The sequence below is a fragment of the Poromitra crassiceps genome, assembly GCF_964638095.1.
Source record: "Poromitra crassiceps genome assembly, chromosome: 3".
In the NCBI taxonomy this organism is placed as follows: Eukaryota; Metazoa; Chordata; class Actinopteri; order Beryciformes; family Melamphaidae; genus Poromitra; species Poromitra crassiceps.
In genome coordinates, this window is record NC_139625.1 from 26,062,580 (window position 1) to 26,080,256 (window position 17,677).

Consider the following 17,677-nt stretch of genomic DNA (forward strand, 5'->3'; position numbering starts at 1 on the left):
ATGCATCCCTTTGGCTGCGAGGCTGAGACATCCCTGCAGGACCTGTTTGAGTATTTCAAACAGTGCCTGCAGCATGGGGAGTGGGAGCTGGCCAGCGCCTGTGTGCCACAGCTGGTCAACTCAACTGGAGGACTCTCCGAAAAGCTACAGGACATAGTCAAGGCCATCATCTGCCATCCCTACATTTTAAAGTGAGTCGCCCAGCTTTGGCAGATAGCTTTGTAAGAAATCAAGCTTTTCCTTGTCTACTTACCCCTAGGCAGCTCACTTACCACCCATGAGAAAATGTGATTATCACAAGTATAAAATGTCATGCCAAATATTTTCACATTTTCCAGTTCTAAATGATTTCAAATTGCTACATGGTTGATAGTAAAGATAATTGTATCTTTAGAAGTTGTTCAGCAACACCTGCCCCACACCAACCCATTCATTTCACGACTGTTTCAACCTAAGTCTCATTTAAAGCCGGGGGAAATTCTTATATCTTTAAATGTCTGCTCTAAATTTAAGGACTGAATATGTGTGTGTGATTGTCGGTTTGATAGATGGGAGTCTGTGGGCAGTCCGCACAAACTGGCTTGGTTTTGGCTTCAAGTCTTGGAGAAATGGACAACCGAGCAGGTAATACTCTACTATAGAATTAAGTTTCTCACAAACACTTCACTTCAAAGGCTTCACTTTTAAACAGCATGCCACCCCACCAAAAATGTTTAGTCCCACCATCATTTTTTTGCCATTTGTTCTTCATTCATGCAGCTAGAAATATTAGCATTAGCAGTATATCGATTTGATCATAGGGGGGGGGGGGACTTTGTATCTTTGAATGTTTACAATGTTTTGGAATTTTTTGGCATAAAGTAAACATTTTATTGTACACTACAGAATATCGGCACAAAACATCTGCTGTGTGCAACTTCAGTCCAAAAAAATCCGTATCTGTATCCGTGTTCAAAAACCCATTTCGGTCAAACCTTACCTAGAACCAGATCGACTGTTTCATGACACTAATCAATGTTTCTGACAGAATATTTGCCTTGGTGGGGTGGAAAGGCCACTGAGACAGCACAGACCATGTGATGATAAAACCAAACCACCTCCCATTGAGGAACAGAGGACACAGTGTTATCTCCTGAGCATCTGACCCTGATGATCTCTGCTCTCTGCAGGTTTCTCCAAACATCAGGAGAGAGCTGGAGTTCCTGCTGCTGCTGGAAGAGCTGGGGGCACAGGACATACCAGAGACTGTTCTCAAGGTTTTTTTTAACCATAGTCTGTAATCATATTTTCTATAGATAATATAATGGTAAAAATTACAATAAAGTGTTGTGCTCAACATCTGAAGGAATTAACGTTTTTATAGGATTATAAAGTTAAGTTTAGACCGACCAAGCATGATTACATAACTGCAAATCTGTTCTGTTTTATTCCACAGTGTTACTGTGTTACTAGGCAGAATATAAGACTGAGGTGAATTTTCTTCCACCAGGAGTTGCACCAGGCCTTCTTGGACACCCAGTCTGAGCAGAAGCACCCAGGGGCCTCGGGGACGACAGATGCTGCTGTTGAGTCTTGTCTCCGAACTTTGCTGGAGAAGAAGAGGCCCAGACTGGCCCAGGCTTTAGCACAGTTCTTACAGGTAGTGAAGAAGAGGCCCAGACTGGCCCAGGCTTTAGCACAGTTCTTACAGGTAGTGAAGAAGAGGCCCAGACTGGCCCAGGCTTTAGCACAGTTCTTACAGGTAGTGAAGAAGAGGCCCAGACTGGCCCAGGCTTTAGCACAGTTCTTACAGGTAGAAGAGGGCCAGACTGACCCAGGCTTTAGCACAGTTCTTACAGGTAGAAGAGGCCCAGACTGGCCCAGGCTTTAGCACAGTTCTTACAGGTAGTGAAGAAGAGGCCCAGACTAGCCCAGGCTTTAGCACAGTTCTTACATGTAGTGAAGAAGAGGCCCAGACTGGCCCAGGCTTTAGCACAGTTCTTACAGGTAGTGAAGAAGAGGCCCAGACTGACCCAGGCTTTAGCACAGTTCTTACAGGTAGTGAAGAAGAGGCCCAGACTGACCCAGGCTTTAGCACAGTTCTTACAGGTAGTGAAGAAGAGGCCCAGACTGGCCCAGGCTTTAGCACAGTTCTTACTGGTAGTGAAGAAGAGGCCCATACTGACACAGGCTTTAGCACAGTTCTTACAGGTAGTGAAGAAGAGGCCCAGACTGGCCCAGGCTTTAGCACAGTTCTTACAGGTAGTGAAGAAGACGCCCAGACTGGCCCAGGCTTTAGCACAGTTCTTACAGGTAGTGAAGAAGAGGCACAGACTGGCCCAGGCTTTAGCACAGTTCTTACAGGTAGTGAAGAAGAGGCCCAGACTGACCCAGGCTTTAGCACAGTTCTTACAGGTAGAAGAAGGCCAGACTGGCCCAGGCTTTAGCACAGTTCTTACAGGTAGAAGAGGCCCAGACTGGCCCAGGCGTTAGCACAGTTCTTACAGGTAGTGAAGAAGAGGCCCAGACTGGCCCAGGCTTTAGCACAGTTCTTACAGGTAGAAGAAGGCCAGACTGGCCCAGGCTTTAGCACAGTTCTTACAGGTAGAAGAGGCCCAGACTGGCCCAGGCGTTAGCACAGTTCTTACAGGTAGCGAAGAAGAGGCCCAGACTGGCCCAGGCGTTAGCACAGTTCTTACAGGTAGTGAAGAAGAGGCCCAGACTGGCCCAGGCTTTAGCACAGTTCTTACAGGTAGTGAAGAAGAGGCCCAGACTGGCCCAGGCGTTAGCACAGTTCTTACAGGTAGTGAAGAAGACGCCCAGACTGACCCAGGCTTTAGCACAGTTCTTACAGGTAGTGAAGAAGAGGCCCAGACTGGCCCAGGCTTTAGCGCAGTTCTTACAGGTAGTGAAGAAGAGGCCCAGACTGGCCCAGGCTTTAGCACATTTCTTACAGGTAGTGAAGAAGAGGCCCAGACTGGCCCAGGCTTTAGCACAGTTCTTACAGGTAGTGAAGAAGAGGCCCAGACTGGCCCAGGCGTTAGCACAGTTCTTACAGGTAGTGAAGAAGACGCCCAGACTAGCCCAGGCTTTAGCACAGTTCTTACAGGTAGTGAAGAAGAGGCCCAGACTGGCCCAGGCTTTAGCGCAGTTCTTACAGGTAGTGAAGAAGAGGCCCAGACTGGCCCAGGTGTTAGCACAGTTCTTACAGGTAGTGAAGAAGAGGCCCAGACTGGCCCAGGCTTTAGCACAGTTCTTACAGGTAGTGAAGAAGAGGCCCAGACTGGCCCAGGCTTTAGCACAGTTCTTACAGGTAGTGAAGAAGAGGCCCAGGCTTTAGCACAGTTCTTACAGGTAGTGAAGAAGAGGCCCAGACTGGCCCAGGCTTTAGCACAGTTCTTACAGGTAGTGAAGAAGACGCCCAGACTGGCCCAGGCTTTAGCACAGTTCTTACAGGTAGTGAAGAAGAGGCACAGACTGGCCCAGGCTTTAGCACAGTTCTTACAGGTAGTGAAGAAGAGGCCCAGACTGACCCAGGCTTTAGCACAGTTCTTACAGGTAGAAGAAGGCCAGACTGGCCCAGGCTTTAGCACAGTTCTTACAGGTAGAAGAGGCCCAGACTGGCCCAGGCATTAGCACAGTTCTTACAGGTAGTGAAGAAGAGGCCCAGACTGGCCCAGGCTTTAGCACAGTTCTTACAGGTAGAAGAAGGCCAGACTGGCCCAGGCTTTAGCACAGTTCTTACAGGTAGAAGAGGCCCAGACTGGCCCAGGCGTTAGCACAGTTCTTACAGGTAGCGAAGAAGAGGCCCAGACTGGCCCAGGCGTTAGCACAGTTCTTACAGGTAGTGAAGAAGAGGCCCAGACTGGCCCAGGCTTTAGCACAGTTCTTACAGGTAGTGAAGAAGAGGCCCAGACTGGCCCAGGCGTTAGCACAGTTCTTACAGGTAGTGAAGAAGACGCCCAGACTGACCCAGGCTTTAGCACAGTTCTTACAGGTAGTGAAGAAGAGGCCCAGACTGGCCCAGGCTTTAGCGCAGTTCTTACAGGTAGTGAAGAAGAGGCCCAGACTGGCCCAGGCTTTAGCACATTTCTTACAGGTAGTGAAGAAGAGGCCCAGACTGGCCCAGGCTTTAGCACAGTTCTTACAGGTAGTGAAGAAGAGGCCCAGACTGGCCCAGGCGTTAGCACAGTTCTTACAGGTAGTGAAGAAGACGCCCAGACTAGCCCAGGCTTTAGCACAGTTCTTACAGGTAGTGAAGAAGAGGCCCAGACTGGCCCAGGCTTTAGCGCAGTTCTTACAGGTAGTGAAGAAGAGGCCCAGACTGGCCCAGGTGTTAGCACAGTTCTTACAGGTAGTGAAGAAGAGGCCCAGACTGGCCCAGGCTTTAGCACAGTTCTTACAGGTAGTGAAGAAGAGGCCCAGACTGGCCCAGGCTTTAGCACAGTTCTTACAGGTAGTGAAGAAGAGGCCCAGGCTTTAGCACAGTTCTTACAGGTAGTGAAGAAGAGGCCCAGACTGGCCCAGGCTTTAGCACAGTTCTTACAGGTAGAAGAAGGCCAGACTGGCCCAGGCTTTAGCACAGTTCTTACAGGTAGAAGAAGGCCAGACTGGCCCAGGCTTTAGCACAGTTCTTACAGGTAGAAGAAGGCCAGACTGTCCCAGGCTTTAGCACAGTTCTTACAGGTAGTGAAGAAGAGGCCCAGACTGGCCCAGGCTTTAGCACAGTTCTTACAGGTAGTGCAACACATTTTCAGAAGTGAAACATAGCTTCACTGGGCTATGCTCAGTTTCATTGGCCAGCTTGCACATCAGTTTAATGTTTAAATATGTCATAATCATTTGGAGGTCTATATAAAGAAAGTAGTAGCATATACTGTAGCAGAGGTTTTCAAAGTGGGAGGTGGGCCTCCCCAGGGAGCTTCAAGCTGTTTCAGGGGAGGCTCAGTGAATGGAAGTGAAAAAATATTACTGTACATTAGTTAAATATATATATATAAATAAATGCCTTCAGACAGACCTTTTTATGTAATTGGTATAGTCTGAAGTATGTCATACAGCAATATCAGGCTATCTTGGCTCAATTATTGAGTGTCTATCGGATCAAACAACATAATCATGATCCCATAGGCATCCAGGACTTGAGCGAGGGAGGCTCCTTTTTCCAAGCTTTGTCTGGAGAGAGGCCCACAATCTCAGACTTTGAAAACCGAAAAAATCTAAAAAATATATAAACAGATTTTTTTTAAATTTAGGTCTTGAGAATATTACACTGGGTTATTTTGAACACCTAAAAACCTTTATACTGTACATGCGTTTGAATGTGTAAAATAAAAAATAAAAAGAATGTTATAAAAAGAGTATATATGTTCATACTGTAGTTACAGAGTATAATTCTCATCAATCATATAATGTCATTATAATGTAGTCAAGAGATTGCTCATTTTAGAACACAAGCATGATGCTGTATTTTCCATGTTTTTCCCCCTGTCTCCTTCAGGGCCAATCAGCGGACCGCGCCCTGCAGCACACATTCATCCGCTACCTGATGGAGGAAGTGGGGAAGGTGGAGAGGAACCCGGAGAAGGTGGAGGAGGTATACAGTGTGTTGGCTGTGATGCCCTGGGGCTGTGAGAGAGGCGGGGGGCAGTTTGAGGCTCTGTGCGAGGCGCTGTGGGCAGCCAGAGAGGGCCCCCTGAAAGAGGAGAGGGTCCTGAGCTCGCTGCTCCGCCCGCAGGGCCACGCGCTCGTCTCCACCTACTGCTCCACCGCCCTGAGGCTCCAAAGAGACCACCTGCTGAGGAGTGCGCCCCACACACAAGGTAGGCTCACAGTGTCTTCAGCTCTGATGTCAACCCGTTTACTCAAATACCCCGGCTTTGGGTCGACGCATGTACACTGTTTATGAGAAACAGTGTAGATGACAGGCTTACTCCCATATTAAATGGTTTACTAAACAAAACTGAAAAGTTTAGTACTTGCTGTGAAGATTACTTTTGGGATTTCCCCTGTATAAGCACGCAGAGGGAAGAAGGTAATAGAATAAGAAGAAACAAATTGCGGGCAGCGGGCTATCTTTGTGTATTTCAAGATTTCTCCGGTATTAGAAATAACCTACAGCTCAGTCAAAGAGGCTGAACATTTTTCATGCTTTTTAGCTGGCGGATAAAAAAAATTCTGCAGGAGGATACTTTTTTTCTGTAGGAGGGACACCACAGGTGATCATGAATCTGGTTCCTTCATGGCAACAGGGAAACTCAATTCCAGGTTATCGAAGCTGCATGTAAAAAGCTTAAGCCTGAATAAAACCTTAACTGGAGTATGGGCAATAGCCGGGGTTACTCTGGGTTTGTCTCTTTCCTCAAAGTCAAATCAAATACATCAAATATAATAGATTTTTGTACTACATGTAGGGAAGGGGAAGGTTAGGTATGAGGAAAGATAAATTCCAGTTAGCCTGTGTGAAGTAATTGGTAAACTACTCTTCATGTTAATCAATATGGACAGACTGCTTCATAAGAAGGGCTGATAGTATACGTTGTTTTTGAACTCATGTGCTCAGGTGGGATTTTGTTTTCAATAGTGATTTGACATAATTCTAGTCATCATAGCGGTAGGAGAGGGAAGTCCTTTGAGACTGTTAGAGCTTTCCACCCAACACTGACGGTACCTCTTCTTCTTTTTGTCACACTTCTGCTACTGTGGCTGCCAACGCTTGGGCAGTTCTCACTGATAATAAGCACATTTGTGTGTGCCGGTCGTTTTTCACTTCGTGTTTCGTTTCCTGAAGCAGTGTTAGCCATATTTAGATATTTATATTTGGTGTTAATGTGGTATTACACATTGTAGTGAGGATGTTGTTGATTCATGTTTGGTTCATGTTTTAGCAGGTGTATGGCGATGACATTGATCTTTATTCCAACCCAATGTGTTTAATGGTTTTTTGCAATGTGTTTTTAAAAGATTGGAAATGGAATTCGGCACATCATTTAATGTTGGGCTCAAGTTTCCTCCTGATTGTCCCCATAATCTCTCTAATGTCTTTTTTAACTCTTTTTTTTGTCTTTTTCTTTTGGACCCATTGTTAGTGGAGCTCCCTGAAGCAGAGAAACTAGCCCTCAGCTTATGTTGCCACAGTGATCGTCCATCTGCTTGGAAGACCATCTATTTTGAGTGCCTTAGTAGTGGAAAGCACTTCCTTGAGCAGGTCTTGGTAAGTGCATGTTCATGCAAGTGTGGCCAATGGGAAAATGGGAATATAGTTCAAGTGTAGTGTACCAAGAATCATCTCTTTGTAATTGGATTTAGATTCCTTATGAGAATTATAAGGAACAAATTAAGTGTAGAGTCATCTTTCAGTATCTACATGTTTCATGATTGTAGCTGCTAAATACAGTATATGTATAAGAGCGTGACTCTGTCCAGCAATTTGATACCATACGATTGTTTTTTCCTTGATCTTTGGAACTCATTCTTCAAAAGTAATGAAATAACAGAAAAATATTGCAGCATACTTTTGTAGAATAACAACCTTAAAGCAGCTACGAGCAAGATTTTCGATTGTTATTAAACAGTATAATTACAATATTGATGCATCACATCTTACCTATAATAGTAGCTGAGACCAAAGCCGTGTGAATCGGAGATTGCTCTCTTAAGTCTGTGTCTGTCTAAACTCGCGTCAACAGGGGGCTCTCTCTCTCTCTCCTTACCGCCGGACCGGTTAAACCCGGAAGTGAAACGCAGCTGCCTGCCTTAGCCCGTTCGCGCTGCCTAGCAACATACCATAAACAAGTAGAACGCCATGCATACTCTCGCGAACATCTCTCGTTATATTCTAACAGGTTTTTTGGGAGTTATTTTGTGGTTATGGCCGAAGTGGCTGCTGCAAACCGTTTAATTTCACTTCCTGATCTGTCCTGGCCACAGAGAGACTAACTAACCTAACTAACGTTGGTCTCGTCTACTATTAGAGGTAAGATGTGATGCATTGATATTAAATTTAGACTGTTTAACTCATTGAGTGCCAATGACGTCGATCGGCGTCAAAGTAAATAGTAACGTTCAGTGCCAATGACGTCGATCGGCGTCAAATGCGTTTTTTGACGGTGGGACGTGGATCAAAGCCTCAGGCATCTCCTGTACAAATATTGTAGCTATTGAAGGTGTATAACCTATTTTACAGACTCATTAGGTGGCGACAGTGCTCTCCAGATTAGAGAAAGGTCAGGAAAACAGCAGGAAAAAGCCCCGTGATGAAAGGGAAACCGCTCATGCTGCAGCCAGAGCCATATAGATTGCTCTGGCTGGAGCTGACGTTGGCTGCGAACAGCAGTCAATCCGCGCCCACAACTCAGCCCCTCTGTCTCTGCTGTATAGTTTCTCCACACGATTAGCCGCCAGAAAAGCAGCACCCGACGCCGAAGGGCCAAACCATTCTCAGCAGTCCGGTTTGGCTTTTCCGTGTCGCGCTATGAGTCGGCGCACAAAAACGGAGCACTCCGAAAATAGACGCTGGGTGCGTGAGGCTGTGTGTTAGTGTGGGGAGGAGTTTGCAGCTGAGGGGGGGGAGAGGGGGGTGGGGCACGCAGGGCACCACACAACTACACCACGTCACTACATCAGAAAATATTAGCTTCAGACTCAGTGAATGTGCTTGAAATGCTTCATTTCACAAAAGGCTGAATAACTCACCTTCTAATTTGAAACGCCTGTTTTTGCTGAAAACATAGTACGGTATGTTACTTTACATAGTAATATCACACAATATTCTGTGGGCCTCGAGAAATCACTGAAAACGCTCTGAAACTCTGGCACTGGGAGCGTCCGTTCTCCAAAAGTGGCTGGCACTCAATGAGTTAATAACAATCGAAAATCTTGCTCGTAGCTGCTTTAATGAGGAAATGAAACATTAGATCATAAGACTCTAGTTCATTTGCATTTCACCTCAGACAAGAGTCAGGACTCTGCTTTCAAATCTGAAATTTACCTAGATTTGCTAGAAAGATGAACAACATTTCAGCTTTTCGCCAACTAGGGAGCTGCTAGATGTCACTAAGTCGATTGTATTGTACAGTAGTAAGGATTTTGAACCTTTTGATGAATCAAAACAACCACAACCCAAGTCAGAAACACAACAGTATATGTAAAATCCTTACTACCAACACTGAACTAGCCTGTACTCTACTGTACTGTACTGTACTGTACTGTCAACCTAGTGACATCAACTAGCAGCGCCCTAGTTGGTGAAAAGCTGAAATGTTGTTCATCTTTCTAGCAAATTTAGATACATTTCAGACTTGAAAGCAGTCTTGTCTGAGGTTAAATGAAAATGAGCTAGAGTCATACGATCACATGTTTCATGTCCTCTTTAAAGACAATTTGACTTGACAGGTCTGGCTTCCTTCCCTTAGGTCACTGCACTAGACTTGATCAAACATGAGGAGTTTTCTCGGCTGAAAGACCTGCTGAAGCTGGAATTCCAGCCCTTGTGTCGTCTCGTGTTGCTCCTGAGCTGGACTCACTGTCACAGTCTGAGCTCAGCCCAAACACTGCTCCGCATCCTTCACCACGAGCAGGTCAGAGCTGAAACCAGTCCACAGCTTCAATCTCCTCTCCTCTCCTCTCCTCTCCTCTCCTCTCCTCTCCTCTCCTCTCCTCTCCTCTCCTCTCCTCTCCTCTCCTCTCCTCTCCTCTCCCCCCTCCCTCCTCTCCTCTCCTCTCCTCTCCCTCCTCTCCTCTCCTCTCCCCTCCCCTCCTCTCTTGTTTACTTTCTAGCACGCCAATACCATCACTAGAAAGACCTGTGGTTTAGAAATAAACATAACTCTGCAAATCTCCGTCATACTTTATCACTGAACTTTTATTTATTATTACTTTGTATTGTGGTTGTATTGAATCATTAATCACATATCTCGTGTCGTGAGTATTAAACTTCGGTGTTACTTATGAGGAAAGCTGCTCTCAGATCAGCACACCTTAGTTAATGTCTTTATTCTTTTCTGTTATATCCTTTGCCATCCTTTTAGGCACCAGCCAATGACTCTGTTCTGCAGGAATTTGCCAATCTTTTGTCCTCTCAGCTTGGAATACTTGAGTGGTCTAAAAACAACAATTCGTAAGTACAGTAGATGTTTTTGATGTTTGTTCAGCATTTGATTCCATCTGTGTCCATACAATACGAATCAGGATTTTCTTTCTGTGCCTGTGTCTAGAGGGATTTCCATGGAGGCATTGCTGTCACAGCTTCACACTCTGGACACTCACTCGGCTCTGTATATTCTCCACTCTCTGACCCCTCTGGCTCGGTTTGAAGAGCGCAGGGTGCTGGATCTCCTTCAACAACAACTGCCAAACTCACCAGGAAGCGGTCAGCTTCTGCCTCATCCACTGTGTTGCTGTGTGTCTGAAATTACTTTCTGGCTCACATGCCAGAATAATGAATGTACATGTTTCATAGAAATATGTGACACCGTACCCATTTTAATGTTATTTTGTGTAGAATCAGATACTGTGTGAGTTAGGTACTTTCAACTAACATTAGGCCTGTTAATCATCCTGGGAGCAGAGAAATAACTGAGGCATTTAAATGTTATTATCTTGAAAAGTTACTGGTCAGTGTGGGGAGTGGCACTTATTAATTTATCAGCCAAAAACAGTTTTGCCAGCATTTGGTGCTTTGTGGTTGTTAAAGGTCCCAATTCGTGCAGCTGTAACCTCTTAAAAACGTGTGTCTCTGGTCCATAAAACATGATTCTGGATTAATCTGTCGAAAATATAGCAAACCCGTTTGTTGTGACGGAGTTCTCACTTCCTCATCTGGTCGCTTCCCAAGAACGGCCTGTTTCTATAATATATTCAGAACTAACAGTTCCCATTGGCCGCTGAGGGAGAGCCAATCAGATTAGCGTCTGTGGACCAGCACGCTAGGTTGCGAGTTATCGTTAACTTAACGGTTACTACCTAAAGAGGACATCTCAAAATGCCTAGACTTACCGAATGCACCTCTGCAGTTGCTGGATCACGTACAGTTGGCGTCGCTCCAGCTAGAAGTGTTAATTTTGTGGCTATAGACTAAATGGTGCAGGTAGCTTGTGTGAGAGGGACCCGCGCAGTATGCAGGAGGAAGCTAGTGACGTCGATATTCTCTCCAGATTCCTCTCTGGGCAAACGACGCGTTTGGGGGTGTGGCTTGGAGGAGACTGCAGGGGGACGCTGGATAGGGACAAATCCAACTGTGGCAATTCTGAGCGTGTGACCACTCATTACAGGGAGGGCTGACAGCAGTATATATGCATTTACAAGTAAAAACAGCTTTTGCACGGAATGGGACCTTTAATTTCAGACCCTTGTATCCATTGTATTGTCCTGTAACATGAATGCCTGTATGTGTGTATGTAATAGACTACTTGCACAACTCCAATACTTCCTGAAATGAGTAGGGCATCTTGGTTTCCTATCCTACACTATTGGATGAACTGATTAATGTCAGGTGTGCCTGACTGCTGCAGTCACAACAACAGTGATCAGGCACACCTGACATTAATCAGTTCATCCAATAGTGTAGGACAGGAAACCAAGATGCCCTACTCATTTCAGGAAGTAGTGGAGTTGTGCAAGTAGTCTATTATGTTGATGATGAGTCCTGGCATCAAGACAATTCCTTGTACATTCACTGTACTTGGCAAAGAAAGTGATTCTGCTCCTGCTTATATCTGAAGTGAACTTGGTTCTCCTTTTGTCTTGCAGATGGCACTGAGGCCATCAGTGCTCCCAGCCCGGCTGTGCAGAGGAACATAGTCTTGTTCCAGGGCTTCTGTGCCATGAAATATGCCCTCTATGCCCTCTGTATCAATGTGCACAAATACTCAAACTGCACAGAGTGTGATTCTGTGCAGCAGCAGAAGCAGCCCTCTGGAGCAGAAGATGACCAAAGCCAGAGCTCAACTTCATCAGAAGGTCTGGAGGATGTCTTTCTATTCTGCACTACAGTTTTACTGTGACGACAGGATGCAGTAGCAATCTTCTCTTTTCTTTATACTCCTGTAACTATTTTTAAACTGGTTTGAAAAGGCATACATTTAGCAAACCTTTCTTTAGTCTGTTTGTTTTGACAGTGTTAAAACGTACCAGTAAAGTGATAAAAAAACACACACTCCAATCAAACCCAAATAAAGAAATTAACAAACAAAACAAATTAAGATGACAAGCAAAGATGCAAAACAAAGAGTTGAAAGAAAGAAAGATAGCCAAGCAAAAGTTAAAAAGCTGTTATTGATATGGCTGCCCTATATGTTTTAGCAAAGCTACTTCCATCAAGGCCATCTCCTAAACATTGGTTGCTTTGCTGAAACATACAGTATAGTGTCTTTGTAGCAAAAATGTTTTCTAACTCTACGTTTCTATAAAGGCTTTAGCATTAATTATTACCGTATCTACTTTGTCGACAAACAACAAAATAGAATATTGGATCATGTTTCAAAATGGCAATACGATGCTTTGATTACTGTAAGCTGCTTTACAGGTATCTGTTTTAATATCCTGTGACATTGTTCTGTTTGATTGTTGATGTTAATCTTTGTTAAATATACAGCTATATTTTATTGTTATTGTTACAAAGTTGTTTTTCTCTTCCGTTGTGTTTTCCAGGTTGCCACCCGCTGTTCCAGCACTACCTGTCTGAGTGCCAGCTCTACCTGGAGGCCGTGCCCGCCATGTTCCGCCTGGAGCTCCTGGAAAACATCTTCTCCCTCCTCTTCCTGTCCAGCGCCGACTTTGCCCCGCAGACCCAGAAGGAGACAAACACAGGGAACGCCGCCCAGACAGAACGTTTATCAGATACAAAGAGCAAAAATGTGGAATCGGGAACTAAAGCCAAAATGGATGAGAGCGAGGGCCAGCCTGCAAGTTTCCCAACAGCAGCCCGCCTGGGTCATCTAGACCTGGGACACTTCATCCAGGGCTGCAGGGGGTTTGTGGTGGATGTGACGGCCATGGAGGGGTTCCTGAAGCTGCTGAAAGAGGGGCTGGAGGGAGTGTGTGTGATGGGCCAGCAGGAGGGACAGGAGGAGGGGAGAGCTCTACCCGGAGAGGCCGAGGTGGCAGAGAGCCTGGGGTGTTCGGTGAGCGCCGAGACGTTTGGGGCTCGGCTGCAGAGGCTGTCCAAACGCACCGCAGAGGCTCAGTGGAGACTGCAGATCATCACCAGGAATCATGGGAGTGGAAGTGGTGAGAAACCCTATTGATTTGTTTTTCCTTTTTCATTTACATGGACGTTTTTATTTTATCTTTTGACTTAGACTTTACATACCTTGGCGCACCAATACTGTGCTTCAAACTTGGGGTTGTGTGTATGCTGCTACCTTCTACTGGTGTTAAAGGAGAATTCCTGTTTTTTACACCCCGGACCTTATTTCTTATTTCCAGCTTAAAATATGATGTTTTACTCAGCCAGAGAACTTTGGTTTCATTCTGATCGCCAAAAAAGATATTCAGGACCAAGTAGAGTCCTGGAACTGGCCAAAACGGGCGAACGGGGCATACGTAGTACACACTGCAAATAACGTATTTTCTGCAATGTAGCAGTTCATATCCTCATAATATTTCGTCCATAAACGTGAACGTGAATCCGTCTAGTCTCCTCCGGGGTGCCTCGGGCAGCTTCGGTTTCCTCAATCCGGGGTCTGTGAATCCAACAGAGGCATTCCTCCTCTGTTCTCGGCCGTGCAGCGCGTGTTCGTCCCTGGCCTGTTGTTCCTCTCTCTCTCCTCGTCCGCTCTTCAATTTCGATTAGCTCTTCATCCGTTGTTGTAAACAAGTCGATAGTCGCGGGGAAATGGCCCCGGTGCGCGGTGATTCCTGGTAGACAATAGCCAGGTAGACAAAGGAGTCAGCAGGAAACTCAGGAGACTTCAGCGGGACTTGTCCTGCATTCCTTTATAACTGGGAACTGGTAATCTTAAGGTTCAAAGGTCATGAGCTGGGACGGTGACGTCACCAGAGCTGGTATTTCCCATTCCAAACTCGTAGGAGCCTCAGCAGCCCCGACCTCAAAAATCCAAGATGGCTGCAACGCGCAAAAACAGTAGTATAATCATAGTAATGTTGTTTATTAGCACTTCTGTCTTGTTTGTGTCTCATTAAATCAGCTGTACACACAGCACTGCCTAACTTATATCTGTGTGGACAGGAGGCTGCAGTGTTTGTATGTGCAAAATGCCATGAAATGCCTAACTGTTATTGCTAACAATGGCTAGCCTGGCTAGCGACTGGATCTAACCAGTGAACAGTGAACTTCCCAGCTCAAGTTTTCTGCAAATGGAACGCTAACAAAAACGGATGATGTGACGTCATTTAGCCTCCACATCCCAGTTGTTTTGCGATAAAGGAACGCAGGATTGGGGCGAGAGTTGGATTCACACACCCCAGATGAGGAAACAGAGGCAGCCCGGAGGAGACTAGATGGATTCACGTTCACGTTAATGGATGAGATATTTTGAGGATATGAACCGCTACATTGCAGAAAATATGTTATTTGCAGTGTGTACTACGTATGCCCCCTTCGGCCGTTTTGGCCAGTTCCAGGTCAGGACTCTACTCGGACCTGAATATCTTTTTTGGCGATCAGAATGAAACCAAAGTTCTCTGGGTGAGTAAAACATCATATTTTAAGCTGGTAATAAGGCGTGTAAAAAACAGGAATTCTCCTTTAATTTCCTACCTGGCTTACTTCATAATGAAATATGTGCTTACCTGTGTATGTTAGCATGATGTGTGAATGGGGTTTGAGAAGCACTCCGGCGTGCAGTCTTTGAGTGTTGATGGCCATTTCACTTTGCCTCACGGGAAGGTTCAGAAAGGCCTCTCCAGACATCAGCGGTCAGCTGCCCTGCCCCCTCGCCCTCTCCCTCTCCCTCTCTGGGGCGGAGCCATAGCTCCAGCCTGAGGAGGAGGAAGAGGCCGGGGAGACACGCTCCTGAGAGACAAGCCTCCATAGAGAGACACAACGGAGAGGTTAGCACCAGCACATCAGGTAATGCATCAATACGTCTTTTAGATCCTTTCATTTACTTTGAGTGTTTACTTTCATATTTCTTGAGTACTAGAGAGAACAAGGTGTGTGTTTTTTGAGGGAAATGAGGTCCAAGGTATGAGACAAGATCGGTAAACCTTTAAAAAAAACCTGGATCAATTTCAGATAGTCTTAACTTCAAAGTGACTTATTTGAACGCGTCACATTTCATTTTCCCTCTCATGGCTTTCAACAAATGGTTGCTGTATGGTTTGTCAGATGGTACAGGAGGGGCGGGGCCTGGCTGGGTGGAGTCAGAGGTTTGTCCATGCGGACGTCCCCACAGCTGGCTGGTCCCTGCCATGTTGTCCCCTCCAGAGTCTCTGCTCATGTCCTGCATCCGGCGAGGAAACTACATGGAGGCGCATCAGGTCAGCGGTTTCATTATGACACTCTGAATTTGAAGAAATGCTTACATTATGTGTTTGTGGAAAGACATTTTACTGCTGGTGTTAATTGGCCAAAAAAAGTTAATTATTTTGATACTGTACCACTGCTACTACAAGTACGGTACTACAGTACTACTAATAATGATACTGCAGTAATAATAATACTTATTTTACTACTATGTTACTACTGCTACTAGTAATAATAATACTATTACCGTACTACTGCTACTAATCATAATAATACTATTAGCCTACTATTACTACCGTAATTATTATACACCTTTATATAACTAGGGGTGATTAGACACACTATTTCAGAAATGTCCTGCTTCAATCTTGTCCAGTTGCACATTACAGTGTTAAATTCATGGACTGTATATTATGTATTTATTTGCCGTTATTTATGTGCACATCCAAAATATTGGTAGTGAGACTATATTTTTTATTATAAAACAATGGAAAATTAATGACCAGATGAATTAATTTACGTTTAGTAGACTGATTCCAGAAGATGGTTATTATGGTATGAAGATGTTATACCATAAACACAACCCATCTAGGTACATTTTGGGTTAGCAAGGTTACTAATCTCTATGCCTGTTAGTATTGTAAGAATGAAATTGATTGATTGATTTTAAAGACCAATGGCAGCAGAAACAGATGAATAAGTCGACATGGCTAATATAACATCATGAAAGGAAGAACAATGTAGGTATTTATATTTTATTAATTAGCAATCTAAAAAGGTGTTGATTGGAGTAAATGTCTGAGCAGTGGACGGTGTGTACCCATCTTAGATCTGCCTCCTCCTCTGGTCCCTCTCCAGGTGGCCCTGGTGTTTGGGCTGGAGGCGTCTGCATGTTGTGGGGAGCTGGTGTTCATGGAGCGCTACAAGGAGGTCTTGGTGGAGCTGGGGCGGGTGGAGCAGAAGATGGAGACCCAGTCCATGTCGTCATCCTCCTCCTCCTCGGAGGGCTTGGGGTCAGCGGCTGCGTCTGTCCCCGGGAGGAGTCGGCAGGGCAGCAGTGGGCGGGCCACCCTGCAGGCCATCGAAAGTGCCGCTGCTGCTGGTACGACATGTTGCACGGGGCTATTTTACCCCTTTTCTATGCTATGTTGTTCTCATCTCACTCTCTCCTGCGCGGGTACAGCGCGAAACAGACAGTCTGGCAAGCAAGACTACCAAATCATTTGCAAAACATTAAGATTTTTTTTTTTTTTTTTTTTATTATTATGTATGAGAATGCATTTCTCAATTGTTGAATGATACCGTTATTTAATTTGTAGTCAATTATTTGTTAATTAGCCTATTGCAGGCAGACCTTCACTTTTAGTTTCTGATTCCTGTGCGGAACTGATGGACAGCTCCTTTTATCATTAAAACAGAAAGTGCTCTGAGAATGCATTATTTGGCCTCCGTAGCCTACAGTTTATGATCGGATGTGGGCCGCAAACATTTTTGGGATTTTCAAGTGGGCCATGAGTCGGAAAAGGTTGGGAACCGCTGCTCTAGGCGCTCTGCCTTTGACTCTTGCACTCCATACTAGTGGTTCCTCCAAATGTTGGTGGCCTACGATTTAAAGTAGAAATCCACCCTAAAACTTTAACAATGTTATTTGCGGCACCTACCTACTAGTCTTGCTTGCCAGGCTTCCCTCCCTTCCGGGAGAGGAATCTGGCAGTGTAGATCTCCACTCTGGACCTGCAGGGGGAAAAAATGCTCTGTTTGGTTTAACCTAGTCTCACTTACCAGACTCTCTCTCTACAACGGGGGATCCAATCGTTTTCAGCACATAGCAACGAGCTAGCAATGTTGCATTGTCGACAGATTCGACATGCACAGCGGCAGAGGCATATGAACAGATTCATCATGGAGGGAGCGGAAAGGAAATCCATATATGGTCGTACCGGTCAGTCAGAGCAGGTCGGAGCCAATGGCAGAGCTTGCAGGGAGCGGAAGGGGATTTTCTTCTGCTAGCGACTGAAATGGTCACCACCAATGGCAGAGCTTCTACCAGCAGCCTGTTTCCATGCAGCCAGACGACCTACCTACCGACGTCCAATGCATTTCTGTGCTTTATTCCCATGGATAATTGTCCAAACATAATCATAACACGTCATATTGAGATATTTCCACAGCTACAGTGGAGTCTAGACTCACAATTTTGCAACAATCATACAGGGATAAATCCAACCTTGAAGAGCCAGAGATACCAATTTCTCCACTGACAGTAGCCTC

At 45.3% G+C, this 17,677-nt stretch overlaps 1 protein-coding gene across 1 annotated transcript in view; it reads left to right on the forward strand.

The window, feature by feature from the left end:
- The window catches only part of zfyve26 (zinc finger, FYVE domain containing 26), a gene marked incomplete at its 5' end in the record, with an annotated part of 62,643 nt that continues 44,966 nt past the window's right edge, over positions 1-17,677 (forward strand). Inside the window, 14 exons of the mRNA XM_083634175.1 lie at positions 1-191; positions 549-624; positions 1,170-1,256; positions 1,490-1,639; positions 5,480-5,801; positions 7,068-7,192; positions 9,393-9,557; positions 10,008-10,096; positions 10,194-10,348; positions 11,728-11,937; positions 12,628-13,206; positions 14,828-15,010; positions 15,269-15,420; positions 16,265-16,508. Coding sequence (XP_083490301.1) covers positions 1-191; positions 549-624; positions 1,170-1,256; positions 1,490-1,639; positions 5,480-5,801; positions 7,068-7,192; positions 9,393-9,557; positions 10,008-10,096; positions 10,194-10,348; positions 11,728-11,937; positions 12,628-13,206; positions 14,828-15,010; positions 15,269-15,420; positions 16,265-16,508 — 2,728 coding nt within the window. The remainder of the gene's footprint in view (positions 192-548; positions 625-1,169; positions 1,257-1,489; positions 1,640-5,479; positions 5,802-7,067; positions 7,193-9,392; positions 9,558-10,007; positions 10,097-10,193; positions 10,349-11,727; positions 11,938-12,627; positions 13,207-14,827; positions 15,011-15,268; positions 15,421-16,264; positions 16,509-17,677) is intronic.